General features: G+C 47.3%; 1 protein-coding gene across 6 annotated transcripts in view; it reads left to right on the top strand.

Moving 5' to 3' along the window:
• Positions 1-15,318, top strand: part of LOC119975257 (sialic acid-binding Ig-like lectin 12) — a 312,188-nt gene that overhangs the window by 232,853 nt on the left and 64,017 nt on the right. For 3 of the 6 annotated variants that reach the window (XM_038814946.1, XM_038814945.1, XM_038814943.1), the window contains one exon: positions 9,680-10,033. The exons of the other annotated variants lie outside the window; for them this stretch is intronic. In XM_038814946.1, coding sequence (XP_038670874.1) covers positions 9,680-10,033 — 354 coding nt within the window. The remainder of the gene's footprint in view (positions 1-9,679; positions 10,034-15,318) is intronic. 6 annotated transcript variants of the gene reach the window in all.

Here is a 15,318-nt window from a genome sequence, read left to right as displayed (position 1 = left end):
TTGCCTTTGCAGTGCCTCTACCTGCTTCTCTGAATCTTCTCTTATCAGAACTGCGCACTGCACATCCTGATAGGCTTTCTCATACTGGGTTTGGGAACTGGTCAGATGGGCTAGACAAGACTGATGTGCCCTCTTGGCATCATCCACCTCTCTATCCTTCTATGCCAACTTCCTTCTTAATTCTAGATTCTCCTTTTCGATGTCCCTGACATCCACTTTGCTCATCCTATTCCTCTCTTCAAAATCTTTGCGGAGCGTCCGAACGACCTCCTCTGTGCCTCGCAATTGTGCCAAGCAGGACACAATTGCCATCGGCTTGCGTGCTTTTCCTAAACACTTTTTATGAATTTGAGATAGGTTCTCCCACCAAGTATGTCCTATACTCCCGGGACCTGTCTCCTCATTCACACAAAACTCACTCCAAAGGGGCCATCCTTTCCCTTTGAGGTACTTCCTGAGTTCCAGCTCCCATACGGGACACTGGCCTACTCTGCTACTGTTGGTCGCTGCGACCACAAACTTCTCTGGGTTCATGAGGTGTTCCATTGCCTGCATGGCCATTTCTTTTTTCCTCTATGCTCTCTTTTAATTTGGAACGAGGGGATAATAAGGCAATGCTTAAAATACGGGTACGGCTTTCGCTATGTTCCGACTTATAAAACTCCCGACAGTTTGTCGCAACAAAAATCTCTCGCTTTAACCTTACAACCCTGTTAGTTACGCATGCAAAAACACACTTCCGAATTATGACTATTGATTTGAACTCCTTGAACACTTGTGGTTTTTCCTTTTTCCCAATTCTATTGATTTCTAATTCAAATTCTGGGTTCTCTCGGAGTGGGGGGGGGCCACTTCTAATCGAGTCCCGGCGGAGTCGCCACTAAATGTTGCTCGTTCTGGGTGAGTGTGCTTAACACTCAATTTGGCTGTTTCGTTACTTAGCTCTGGAGTCGCCAGGTATCGTTAAGATACCGCCACAAGTTTCAAGGTCAAGTTCAAAGCAATAAAACCATACACCAATTAGTAAGTTCAAACAACTGAGTTTATTATAATACAATTATAATACTACCCTTGCACACACTAAGAGGATTAAACTATTCCTACCACTAAATAAACCAATATTTATCTCAAAAGGAACTGCCGGATAAGGGGACAAGGCCTCTTGCCCTGCTCTGGTCTGCAGACTTCAGGTTGGTACGGGTTAAAAAGGGGTCAGGAGTGTATATCTCTGGTAGCGATCGTTGTGAAACACTTACTTGCTGGCGGCTGCTGTCTCAAACCTCTCCTCTCTCTCGTTCAAGGTCTTCTTTGGCAAAAACTGGTCGAGATGCTGGTCCAGAGAGGAGGGCTGGTTAAGAAGAACGAACTAAGTGTGGGACCTGTCTTTTATAGGTCCTAGGGCTTCGCGCCCTTTTGGGCGAACCCCTTTACCTGCTCGGAACCAATTGGGTCTCTTCCCAATCGATATGTTTGAATCCCCCCAATACTGAGGCTATCTCTCGGCTACTGTGCGGGCCTTTAGGTGTTTTGTTTTAGAACCCCGCTGGTGCCGGGGTGTCCGGTTTCCCATACACTGTTGCAATCACTTCTCTATTTGTGTCCATTGTCCCTGGGATCGTTCCATTACTATGTTAACTATCCCGGAGATTGCCTCATTAGTATGCGGAATGTTTGTTTCGGTGCTGTCTGCTCTCTTAGCAGACAGAATACACAGTGGCTTGTTGCAGCCTGCTTGTGCTGCAAACTTTGTCCATTTTAACCTGCAAGCTTTGCGTTCCTCCATTTTGTATTGAGGGAATGGCCAACTTCGGTGGCTACAGGTGTTGCACCACTCTGTCGACACGCTTCACCAGTTGTAACTGCTCGCAGGTGTCTGTGCCCAACAATCATAGAGAACTATTATGAACATGATGAAACATTTCTTCCCCTTAACTTCCACCTGTAGGTTACAAGCACCTAGAGTCATGATATTGATTGATTGATTGATATTTATTGTCACATGTACAGTGAAAAGTATTTTTCTGCGGCCAAGGGAACCTACACAGTACATACATAGTAAACAAAAGAATAATCAACAGAGTACATTGACAAATGGTACATTAACAAATTGTGATTGGTTACAAAGCGGAACAAGGTCCAAACAAGCAAATACATGAGCAAGAGTAGCACAGGACGTCGCAAATAGTGTGCTTACAGGGAACAGATCAGTTCGAGGGAGAGTTGTTGAGGGGTCTAGTAGCTGTCTGGAAGAAGCTGTTCCTTTATCTAGATGGGCGGGTCTTCAGACTTCTGTATCTTCTGCCTGATGGAAGGGTCTGGAAGAGGGTAAAGCCTGGGTGTAAAGGGTCTCTGATAATGCTGTCTGATGCAGCGGAAGGTGTAGACAGAATCAATGGGAGGATTACAAGCTTGTGTGATGTGTTGGGTTGAGTGCGCCATACTCTGCAGTTTCTTGCGATCTTGGGCCGAGCAGTTGCCATACCAAGCTGCGTTGCAGCCGGATAGGATGCTCTCTATGGCACATCTGCAGAGGTTTGTGAGAGTCGATGCAGACATGCTGAATTTCTTTAGCTTCTGTGGGGAGTAGAGACGTTGCTGAGCTTTCTTGACTGTTGCATCAACGTGAGTGGACCAGGACAGACTGTTGGTGATGGTGACCGCCAGGAACTTAAAGCTATTGTTTATCTCCACTTCGGAGCCATTGATGTAAACGGGGGGGGGGGGGGGGGGGGGGGGGTGTTGTGCTACGCTTCCTGAAGTCGATGATCAGTTCCTTGGTCTTTCCAATATTTAGAGAGAGGTTGTTTTCGGTACACCATGCAACCAAATGACCTATGTCCCTTCTGTAGTCTGATTCGTCGTTGTTTGAGATACCACCACAGTCGTATCATCTGCAAACTTATAGATCGAATTGGAGTTTAATCTTGCCACACAGTCGTGTGTGTATAGGCAGTACAGTAGAGGACTGAGCACACATCCTTGCGGGGACTATTGAGGACTATTGGGGAGGAGGTAGTGTTACCTATCCTGACAGATTGCCGTCTGTTGGTGAAGAAGTCAAGGATCCAGCTGCACATGGAGGGGTCAAGTCCAAGGTTGCAGAGTTTGGTTAGTAGTCTTGTCGGGATAATGGTGTTGAAGGCAGAGCTGTCGTTTATGAACAGCAGTCTTACATAAGTGTCCTTGTTGTCGAGATGTTCGAGTGTTGATTGTAGGGCCATAGAGATAACATCTGCTGTGGATGGGTTGCCACGGTAGGCGAACTGTAATGGATCGAGACCGCCTGGGAACCTGTCGTTGATCCATCTCGTGACTAGCCGCTCGAAGCATTTCATGATAACAGACGTCAGGGCCACCAGTCGGTAGTCGTTGAGGCAGGCTACCTTGTTCTTCTTTGGTACTGGTATTATGATGGTCTGCTTGAAGCAGGTGGGGACCTCGGAGCGGAGAAGTGAGGTGTTGCATATATCTGCGAATACACTGGCCAGCTGGTCAGCGCAGGCTCTGAGATCTTGCCCAGGGGCCCGTTGCTTTCCGCGGGTTAACTTTCAAGAAGGCAGCTCTTACCTCCGAGGCTGCAATAGTGGGTATGGGTGTGTCCAGGGTTGTTGGGGCGGGTGGCACTGATGTATTGGCTGACTGTTCAATGTGGGCATAGAACTTGTTCAGTTCATCGGGGAGGGATGCTCCAGCACCAGAGAATCCGCCTGGCCTTGCTTTATAGCCTGTGATCTCATGTAAGCCCTGACATTGACGTTGTGGGTTTGTGTCGTTGGCCTGGGACTCTAGTTTGATGCGGTATTGTCTTTTGATGTTCCTGATGACTTTACGTGCGTCAAACCTGGATTTCTCAAATAGATAGATAGATAGGTCAAAATAAGGGGAAGTAGATTTAGGACTGAGTTTAGGAGGAACTTCTTCACCCAAAGGGTTGTAAATCTATGGAATTCCTTGCCCAGTGAAGCAGTTGAGGCTCCTTCATTAAATGTTTTTAAGGTAAAGATAGATAGTTTTTTGAAGAAAAAAGAGATTAAGGGTTATGGTGTTCGGGCCGGAAAGTGGAGCTGAGTCCACAAAAGATCAGCCATGATCTCATTGAATGGCGGAGCAGGCTCGAGGGACCAAATGGCCTACTCCTCCTCCTAGTTCTTATGTTCTTAGGTCAGGGTCTTCAGACTTGAACGCCTCCATCCGGGACGTCAGCAGGGAGTGGACCCTTTGGTTGAACCAGAGTTTCCGTTTGGGGAACACCTGTATTACCTTCTTTGGTACACAATCTTCGACACACTTACTGATGAAGTCTGTGATATATTTGTCATTATAAAATACGAGAACAACATCACCCTAAGGCAGAGTAAAAAAGGTAAAAAGTGGGAGAAGGGATCAATGCAGGACTGAGGGTGTTGTACCTAAATGCGTGCAGTGTATGGAACAAGGGAAATGAGCTAGTTGTGCACATTGAAATTGGCCATGTTGTGGGCATCACAGAGACATGGCTGCAAGGGGCTCAGTGCTGGGATCTAAATATACAAGGATATGAAAGTGTGAGGTTATGCACTTTGGAAGGAGGAATTGCTTCGCAAATCAGAAGCACAAAGGGATGGGAATTATTGTTCACGATTCTCTTAAGGTTAACGTGTAGGTTCAGTTGGCAGTTAGGAAGGCAAATGCAGTGTTAGCTTTCATGACAAGACGGCTAGAATACAAGACCAGGGATGTATTTCTGAAGCTCTTTAAGGCTCTGGTCAGACCCCATTTGGAGTACTGTGAGCAGTTTTGGACCATGTATCTCAGGAAAGATGTGCAGGCCTTGGAAAGGGTCCAGAGGAGGTTCACAAGAATGATCCTTGGAATGAAGAATTGTTGAGGACTCAGGGTCTGTACTCAAAGAACAAAGAACAATACAGCAGAGGAACAGGCCCTTCGGCCCTCCAAATGTGAGGGGAGGATCTTATTGAGACTTACAGGATGCTGTGAGGCCTGGATAGAGTGGATGTGGAGAGGATGCTTCCACTTGTTGGAAACATTAGAACCAGAGGGAACATTCTCAGACTAAAGGGAAGATCCTTTAAAACAGAGATGAGGAGGAATTTCTTCAGCCAGTGGTTGGTGAATCTGTGCAACTCTTTGCCGCAGAATGCTGTGGAGGCCAAATCACTGAGTGTCTCTGAGACAGAGATAAGTTCTTGATTAATAAGGGGATCAGAAGTTATGGGAGAAGGCAGGAGAATGGGGATCTGAAAAATAGCAGCCATGATTGAATGGAGGAGCAGACTTGATGGGCCGAGTTGCCTAATCCTGCTCCATACCAACAGTATTATGGTCTTTTGGCCGAGAGGCCTAATTCGTCTCCTATGTCTTATGCCTTATGGTCTTATAGTCGCAATCTGTGTTTTGAATATTCGGTCTTATTTTCAAATTCCTCAAATCGGAATTTGTTAATTAGGTTTGCGCAAGCCCCGGTATTTAACTTAACTTTCACAATGGTCCTGTTTATTTTGGGAAGTATAGTCCACTCATCCGCTGTTTTCACCATCTGAATTTTTAGTGTTTTTTTGCCAACCAGCATTTTCATTAATGATTTTTACCAAGACAGTACCTTCAGGGCCATTTGGTTCATCATTTATTTCATGTTACCTGTGCAAGGCTGCACTTTGTATAATTGATGAATCGCTAGTTTTTGTTGCCTTGGCTACTACATTCACACTCTTTGGTTATTGTCTTCTTTCCTTGAACAGGGATTACTGCCCAAAGTGATTTTTTCTTGCACATCTGGCACAGGTTTTGCCGAATGCAGGCCATTTTCTTGGACCGTGCGTTCTGCCTTATCTCCAGCACAAAATGTGAGCTCCGAAATCTTTAAAACATTTTTAAAAATATAAATTTAGAGTACCCAATTCATTTTTTCCAATTAAGGGGCAATTTAGCATGGCCAATCCACCTTTCCTGCACATATTTGCGTTGTGGGGGCAAAACCCACGCGAACACAGGGCGAATGTTCAAACTCCATACCAACAGTGACCCAGAGCCAGGATCGAACCTGGGACCTTGGCGCCGTTAGGCTGCAGGGCTAACCCACTGCGCCACTGTGCTGCCCTAAAATCTTTTTAAAATGGCCACCGGCTGGACCACATTTCTGATTTTGCTGCTACACAGCCAAGATGGCGTCAGTCCCACCCTCATTTTCCACTTTCTTGGGTTTGGATCTCAGTGATCTGCTTTTGTGCTATCTCACAGGCCTTGCAGATTTTAATGGCATCTGCTAGTTTTAAATCGCTTTCCCTCAGCAATCGCTCGCATAATATGTCACACAATTTGATCTTTTATCAATGAATCATGGAAGTCTGCAAAATTGCAGGACTGCGCTTTGAGATGTAGATCCGTGACAAAACAGTCAAATGTTGCGCTCGATTTCTACAGTCTCATCCTGAATACATAACGCTCGAAAGTTTTGTTCTTTTGTGGATGGCAAAAGTTAGCAAATTGCTCAATTACTTTTGAGTATAGCTTCTTGTCTTTCTCTGAAGTGAACTGAAAAGTGTGACACAGATCAATTGCTTGGAAACCGGCCACAGTCATTAGGAGCGCAATTTTACTTTCGTCCAAAACTTTTTGGAGACCAAGAGCATGCACGTAAAAAGTGAACTGTAGCTTGAAAGCACGCCAGTTTGCATCTACATTACCAGTCGTGAGCAGTTGGTTGGGAATCTTTAATATTTCCATCTCGCTTCGATGTATTTTGTTTTATAGCTGATTTTTATTTCTTGAGTTCTCCGCTTGTTCTCTTGTGTCTTCTCTAACTTTCCCCAACTGTTCTCTTTCGACATCCACTCCAAGGTACCATGTAATATTCTTTGACTGGGGTGATGTAGAATCTTGATATTACCGTGTGAACAAAGAACATTGGACTTTGTTTTGTAAACAAAGTTATTTATTAAGAATACTATACTAACGAATAACTAAAATGTCTATGATGAATACAGTTGTAAATAAATGTTTGACACTAATCTGCGACTGCTAGCAACTCTTTACAAACTCCTTCTGAAGGAACACATGGTGCATCCGGGTCCTGGGACTTCGTACTCACCCCACCTGCTGGTCGGATACTGGAACTACAAAAGTAAAACATATAACTTATAATATTCATGCAGATCATAGATCAAAGATCCCCAAGGTGAGCATTCAGACCAACACCACCAGCTCTGAATAATTACAGCTGCATGGAGGTCCAAGGCAGGGATACCCGCTGTCCCCGCTTTTGTTCGCCTTGGAAATCAAACCCTTGGCGATCGCTCTGCGAGATGCAGAGGGCTGGAAGGGCATCCAAAGAGGAGGCAGAGAGCAGAGAGTTTCACTCGAGGTGAATGAACTGCTCCTCTACATCCTTGGACCCACAGAACAACCTGAAAGCAATCATGAAACTCCTGGAAGAGTTTGAAGACTTCTTGGGCTTCAAATACAACCTGGGCAACAGCGAGGCATTCTCGGTGAACCCAAACGGGGGAGGGACAGAGCCACCTTTAAGAGGTGGACACGGGACTAGACTTTACAGTGTGGACACATGGTAACCCGAGACAAATGAATGCAAGAACTGGAGCTACCGAAAGGACAGGATCTCCGGCAACTACAAACCAAATACTTTCTCCGTAAGGAGACAATGAGGTACCCGAGTGCCCCAAGAGATACTTTGCTGGAGGAACTACTGGATGCGGAGAGTCGGGAGAAGGGGAACTGTGGAGACATGCTTTCCCTGGCGGGGACGGTGCAGACGATCAAGATGCACATGCTGCCCAGGTCCTTTTTCCAGTTCTGAGCCAGACCGATCTTCATTCCCAAGGCCTTTTTCCAAGGGATAGACAAAATGATCATGGCATTTGTGTGATGGTGAGGGGGGGTGGACAAAAAAGAATCGGGGGGGTATCAGGAAGAGATATGGAAAAAGAGTGAGGGGGAGGGGGGGCAGAGAGCCCCCCCCCCCCCCCCCCCCCCCCCCCCCACAGTGAAGCACCGAGAGACTCTCTGGAGGGACTACTGGACACAGACAGTAGGGAGAAGAGGAACTGTGGGGACATGCACGGACAGCTTCTGGAAATGGCAAAAACATCATTAGACGGGGCAAGACAGAAATGGGAAGACGAACTGGGTACGGAAGTAGGGAGAGGACCCTGGGGCAAATCACTAAGAAGGGCCAACTCCACCTCCTCCTGCACAAAGCTGAACCTCAGGCAGTTTAAAGTGGTGCACTGAGCCCACCTAACCACAACCTGAATCACAGATTCTTCCCGGAGGTGGAGGACAAATGTGAATGGTGCCAGGGAGGCTCGGCCAACCACACACACATGTTCTGGGCTTGTCCCAGACCTGTGAGGTTCTGGACAGCCATCTTCGAGGTGATGTCCAAGGTTGTGGGGGGTGCGGATGGAGCCATGCCCGAGAGTGGCAGTCTTCGGGGTTTCACACTAGCCAGAGCTACACACGGGGAAGGGGGCCGATGCCCTAGCTTTCGCTTCCCTAATCGCACGTCGGAGAAACTTGCTCGGCTGGCGATCAGCAGCACCACCCACAGCTGCAGACTGGCTGGCAGACCTGGCGGAATTTCTCCACCTGGAGAAGATCAAGTACACCATCCAAGGGTCGGACGAGAACTTCCACAAAGTGTGGGGGCCATTCATTAGCCTGATCCAAGACCTGTTTGAGGCCAATAATGATTAGGAAGAACGGGGGCAGGGGGAACCGATCAGGGCAGGCAAGAGTGCACAGGGCAGAGAGGAACTAGGCAAGGGGGAAACAACAAAGAATCTGGGGTGTATCAGGGAGAGACATGGAAAAAGAGTGAGGGGGAGGGGGCAGAGAGCGCACCCCCCTCCCCCCCCCCCCCCCCAGTGAAGCCACAAGAATAACAACAAGAATCACAAAATGAAGGCGAGATGTATAACAATACAATACCCAGGGCAAAAGATGGGGCCAGGAGGGAGCCTGACTATCAACAGGGGAAGAGAGAGGGGGGGGGGGGGGGGGGGAGACGGGGGACGGGGGGGGGGGGGGGGGGACGGGGGGGGGAGGGGGGGGGGGGCGCGAAGGGAAGCAAGGAAAGGGGGAGGGATGTAAAAAGGGGTACATGTACAATTATACATAAGAAACATCATACTGTGGAAATATTATGTGCTTTATATATCAAAGTGTCAAACAGTTAAAAATGGAAAATGGCAATAAAAAATATTTTGAAAAAAGAGAAAGGAGGACTTTGCCTCGCGCTTGCTCCGCTATTTAATAAAAACTGATTGTATTCTCAACTCCACTTTCTTGCCGGCCTTCACATGGACCTCGATCTCAGAGGTAGGTTCTTTACCCAGAGAGTAGTGGGGGCATGGAATGCACTGCCTGTGGAAGTAGTTGAGTTGGAAACATTAGGGACCTTCAAGCGGCTATTGGATAGGTACATGGATTACGGTAGAATGATGGGGTGTAGATTGGTTTGTTCTTAATCTAGGACAAAAGTGTTGCGCAACATCGTGGGCCGAAGGGCCTGTCCTGTGCTATATTTTTCTATGTTCTCTGTTCTATTGCAGTCTTCCTCAGTATTGACTATTCCCCACCCCTATTTAGTATTATCTGTGAATTTTGAGTCTGGTGGATGTACAAACCACCCAGTGTTAAATATTAATATTTCTCTCCCCAGCACAAGAATGGAAAGGTGAGACTCCACGACAAGTGACAGCGCAGGAAGGTTTGTGTGTACAGATTCCGTGTCATTACAGTTATCCATCACGTCTGGGAAACCAATCGAGAGGCGGAGTCTGGTTTAATGAGGAATCGGGAAGATCGCAGATAGCCTTTCACTCCAAGGATCACAAACACGAGTTGCCACGGTTACGGCACCGGACCCGGCTGTCTGGAGACCTGAAAGATGGCGACTGTTCCCTGATAATAATCAATATCAAGCAGGAAGATGCAGGACCTTATTATTTCAGAATAGAATTTGATGATGGTCCCGGCCACAGTTATCACCCTTTTACCCGGCTTCAGGTTTCTGGTAAGTGCTGTGTTATAATTCCTCAACAATTCACATTCAACTCAGTGGGAAATAACACATTCTCGTGTTTGATTTGGTTATTTTGTGGCTGTGTGAATCAGCGTCACTGTTTTTAACATTTTTCTCTTTCTACTCCCAAATCCATGAACTTCATTGTGTTTGATTGAATCAACATCATAGCCTTGAATGGGTTGGTGACACCTTCCCTCTTAATGAAGCCCCCACCCCGCATGGTTAGATCTTCCGCTAACCCGCACCATCAAGTCCAGTCTGGCGACAATGTGGAGCATATGACCAAATCAGGCCTTGGCCTGAACCCCCTGTCCCTGACTCTTCTGTTACTTTCTCCTTTTTTCGCATTTCACCCTGTTCCACACCCTCACCTCTTTTTCAAAAATCTCATTCTCGATCGCCCTCTTGGGTACAATAAAGATTATTTTTCCAATTAAGGAGCAATTTAGTATTGCCAATCAACCTACCCTGCAAATTGTTGTTTTGTGGGGATAAGACCCATGCAGACAGGCATTGACCTGGAGCTAGGATCGAACCCAGGACATCGGCGACATGAGATAGCAGTGCTCACAGCCACACCATTGTGCCGCCCGAAGAATGATAAAGATGTTCTCACCGGGATATCTTCACTAACTGTTTCACTTGGTCTCTGCACCAAATAAATTCTCATCCTCGGAGATTTCAACCTCCATCTTAACCCATCTTGCTCCTTCTCCTGAGGTCACTTGCTTTCTGATACGCACACGGAAAACACCTGCTGATAACTCATCGATTCTCTGTCACTTAGATCCAGACAATCCAATCAGCTGCCTCTGTCATGACTCTCCTTCCCATAATCCACTGGGACAAACTTCCTCTAATGTCCCCCAACACCCCTTCCTCCCCTGCCTTTTCCCTGAACTCACATCTTTCTCCAGTTTCTCACCTATCTTCACTTGTGTCCTTTCTGAACACATCTTGTTCATGAGAGCCACCTCCTGTACCCTTGACTCTATTCCCAGTAATTTGCTGACCACACAACTTCCCCTCCTGATCCTTGGGTTCGTCAAGGGGCGGTCATGCCTGACACATCTGTTCGAGTTCTTTGAGGAAATAACAAAGAAGTTAGACAAAAGAGAACCAGTGGACTTTATTTATTTAGATTTCCACAAGGCCCCACAGGAGACTGTTAAATAAGTTAAGAGCCCAAGGTGTTGAGGGTAAGGTGGCATGGATAGAGGATTGGCTGACTGGCAGAAGGCAGAGAGTGTGGATAAAGGGGCCTTTTTCAGGGTGGCAGTCGGTGACTAGTGGTGTGCCTCACGAGTCTGTGCTGGGACCACAACATTTCACAACATACATTAATGATCTGCAGGAAGGAACTGAAGGCATTGTTGCTAAGTTTACAGATGATACAAAGATCTGTAGAGAGGTAGGTAGTATTGAGGAAGTAGACGGGTAGGCTATATAAGGCTCTGGGCAGACCCCATTTGGAGTATTGTGAGCAGTTTTGGGTCCCGTATCTAAGACAGGATGTGCTGGCCTTGAAAAGGGTCCAGAGGAGATTCACAAGAATGATCCCTGGAATGAAGAGCTTGTCGTATGAGGAACGGCTGAGGACTCTGGGTCTGTACTCGTTGGAGTTTAAAAGGATGAGGAGGGACTTTATTTAAACTTACAGGATACTGCGTGGCCTGGGTAGAGTGGACGTGGGGAGGATGTTTCCTCTTGTAGGAAAAAACTAGAAGCAGAGGACACAATCTCAGACTAAAGGGACAATCCTTTAAAACAGAGATGAGGAGGAATTTCTTCAGCCAGAGGGTGGCGAATCTGTGGAACTCTTTGCGGCAGAAGGCTGTGGAGGCCAAATCACTGAGTGTCTGTAAGACAGAGATAGGTAGGTTTTTGATCAGGGGATCAGGGGTTATGGGGAGAAGGTAGGAGAATGGGGATGAGAAAAATATCAGCCATGATTGAATGGTGGAACAGACTCGATAGGTCGAGTGGCCGAATTCTGATCCTATGTCTTATGGTCTTATATCAGGCGATATTGTTAACGGTTCTCTCTCTTCATCTGTTGTCCTTCTCTCCTTCAAATCTGCCACAACCGTCTCCTCAATCCTTGACCCCACCGTCCTTATAAACCTCCATTCTGGATCCAACCTCTCTTTCCTCTCCAAAATCCTGGAACATGTTTTCATCTCCCGAATCCATTCACATCTCTCCCGGAATATCAGATTTGAATCCCTCCCATCCGGTTTCTGCCACGGGGACAGTACTTAAACAGCTCTTACTAAAGTCACTAACAACATCTTGTGTGACTGTGGCAAAGAGAAACCTACCCTCTTCGTCCTTCTTGACCTTTCTGCAGCCTTTGACACGATTAACCACACCACCTCCTCCAATCCCTCTGGACAACGTTGTCCAGGTTGGGTGGGGCGGCTCTAACCTTGTTCCATTGCTATCTAATCACAGCCAGAGAATCACGTGTAAGACTTTGCAACATCATCACATGTACACTGATGACACCCAGCTCTTCCTCACCCCCACCTCTCTTGACTCCTCCACTAATCTTTAATTATCAGGCAGCTTATTCAACATACTGCAGAAAATAAACAGAAATTTTCTCCAAAAAAATATTATTGGAGAATATCATATAGACCCAACAATGCAGAAGGAAGTTATTCGACCCATTAAGTCTGCACCGACTCTCTGAAAGAGAACGCTACATGGACCCACTCCCCTGCCCTATAACCCCGTCATCCCACCTAACCTGCATATCGTTTGGACAATAAGCGTTAATTTAGCACGGCTAGTCCATCTAACCCGCACATCTTTGGTCTTTGGGAGGAAACTGGAGCACCCGGAGGAAACCCACACAGACACAGAGAGAACCTGCAAACTCCACACAGACAGTGACCCGAGGCCAAAATCGAACTTAGGTCACTGACTCCGTGCCGTATTGGGAAGAATGAAGCCATTGTTTCCAGTCCTCATTCCAAACCCTGTTCCCCTGTGTCGAACTCCATTCGTCACCATGGGAACTCTCTGTGATTAAGCCAATCTGTTCACAAACCTGGTGCCACAGTTGATCCTGAGATGATTTCTGAACTCACATCCATCCCATCACTAAGGCTGCCTATTTCCACCTCTGTCACATGTCCAACTTCGCCCTTCCCAGCTCATCTGCAGCCGAAACCCTCATCCAATCCTTCCTTACCTCCAGACTCGGCTATTCCAGCACACATTCTACCCTCCATAAACTTGAGATCATCCAAATCTCTGCTGTCTGTGTCTTAACTTGCATTAATTCCTTCTGTCCTCGCACCCCTGTGCTCACTGATCCAGACTGGCTCCTGGTCTAGAAAAATACTCCATTTCAGATTTCTCATTTTTATTTCCTCCTCATCTCTGTAATCGCCTCCAGCCCCACAATGTTCCAACATCGCTGCGTTCCTCCAATTCTGGGTGTGAGCACCCCCGATTCCCATCGTTCCACAGTGGTGACCGTCCCTTCAGCTGCCTGGGGTCCTAAACCCTGTAATTGCCTCTCTAAACCTCTCCACCCCTCTCTCTCTCTCTCTCTCTCTTTGCGGGCGGACCGCACGGCATCATCAGGCAAAGCGAAGAGTGGAGGGGTGTGGCTCCTCATCAACTCCTCCTGGTGTTTAGATGTGGCGACCCTGGCTATCTACTGCTCCCCAGACCTAGAATACCTGACCGTGAAGTACGGCCCATACTATCTTCCACGTGAGTTCACTTCAGCCATTATCACAGTGGTCTACATCCCACCCCAGGCAGAAGTGATGAAGGCGCTAGACGAACTGTACACAGTTAGAAACAACTACGAAACAGAACACCCGGAGGCCTTTCCTCATCGTGGCCGGAGACTTCAACAAGGCCAACCTCAAGAGTGTACTGCCAAAATTCCACCAGCACATCTCCTGCCCCACCAGGGGCGACAACACTCTTGACCACTGTTACTCAAAAATCAAGGCAACCTACCATTCCATCCCCCGACCGCACTTTGGGAAATCAGACCATAAGACAGTGTTCCTTCTCCCGGCATACAAGCAGAAACTCAAGTGGGAGAATCCAGCTGAGAAGGTTGATCATGAAGCGCATCACCTCCATACTCCCAGAACGCCTTGATCCACTGCAATTTGCACACCGTTGCAACCGGTCCACATCAGACGCCATTTCCCTGGCCCTACACTCATCCCTAGAGCATCTCGAAAACAAGGACTCCGACATCAGACTCCTATTTATTGACTACAGCTCTGCCTTCAACACCACAATCCCAGCCAAGCTCATATCAAAGCTCCAAAACCTAGGACTTGGCACTCCACTCTGCAACTGGATCCTCGATTTTTTGACCAACAAACCACAGTCAGTAAGAATGAACACCAACACCTCCTCCACAATAGTCCTCAATACCGGGGCCCCGCAAGGCTGCGTACTTAGTCCCCTACTCTACTCCCTGTACACATACGACTGCGTGGCAAAACCTGGTTCCAACTACAAGTTTGCTGACGATACGACCATAGTGGGCCGGACCTCGAATAACGACGAGTCAGAATACAGGAGGGAGATAGAGAACCGAGTGGAGTGGTGTAGCGACAACAATCTCTCCCTCAATGCCAGCAAAACTAAAGACTAAAAACTAAAAACTGACAGGTACTGTACACACCCCTGTCAGCATCAACGGGGCCGAGATGGAGATAGTTAGCAGTTTTCAATTCTTAGCGGTGCCCATATCCAAAAATCTGTCCTCGTCCACCCACGTCAACTCTACCACCAAGAAAATACAACAGTGCATATAGTTCCTCAGAAAAGAAGGAAATTCGGCATGTCCACATTAACCCTTCCCAACTTTCACAGATGCACCATAGAAAGCATCCTATCGGGCTGCATCACAGCCTGATATGGCAACTGCTCGGCCCAGGACCGCAACAAACTTCAGACAGTTGTGAACACAGCCCAGTCCATCACACGAACCTGGCTCCCATCCACTGACTCCATCTACACCTCCCGCTGCCTGGGGAAAGGGAGCAGCATAATCAAAGATCCCTCCCACCCGGCTTACTCACTCTTCCAACTTCTTCCATCGGGCAGGAGATGCAGAAGTCTGAGAACACACACGAACAGACTCAAAAACAGCTTCTTCCCCACTGTCACCAGACTCCTAAATGACCCTCTTATGGACTGACCTCATTAACACTACACCCTGCATGCTTCATCCGATGCCAGTGCTTATGTAGTTACATTGTATATCTTGTGTTGGCCTGTTATGT

This window comes from Scyliorhinus canicula, chromosome 12, assembly GCF_902713615.1.
Source record: "Scyliorhinus canicula chromosome 12, sScyCan1.1, whole genome shotgun sequence".
NCBI lineage: Eukaryota > Metazoa > Chordata > Chondrichthyes > Carcharhiniformes > Scyliorhinidae > Scyliorhinus > Scyliorhinus canicula.
This window is presented reverse-complemented; position numbering and strand designations above follow the sequence as displayed.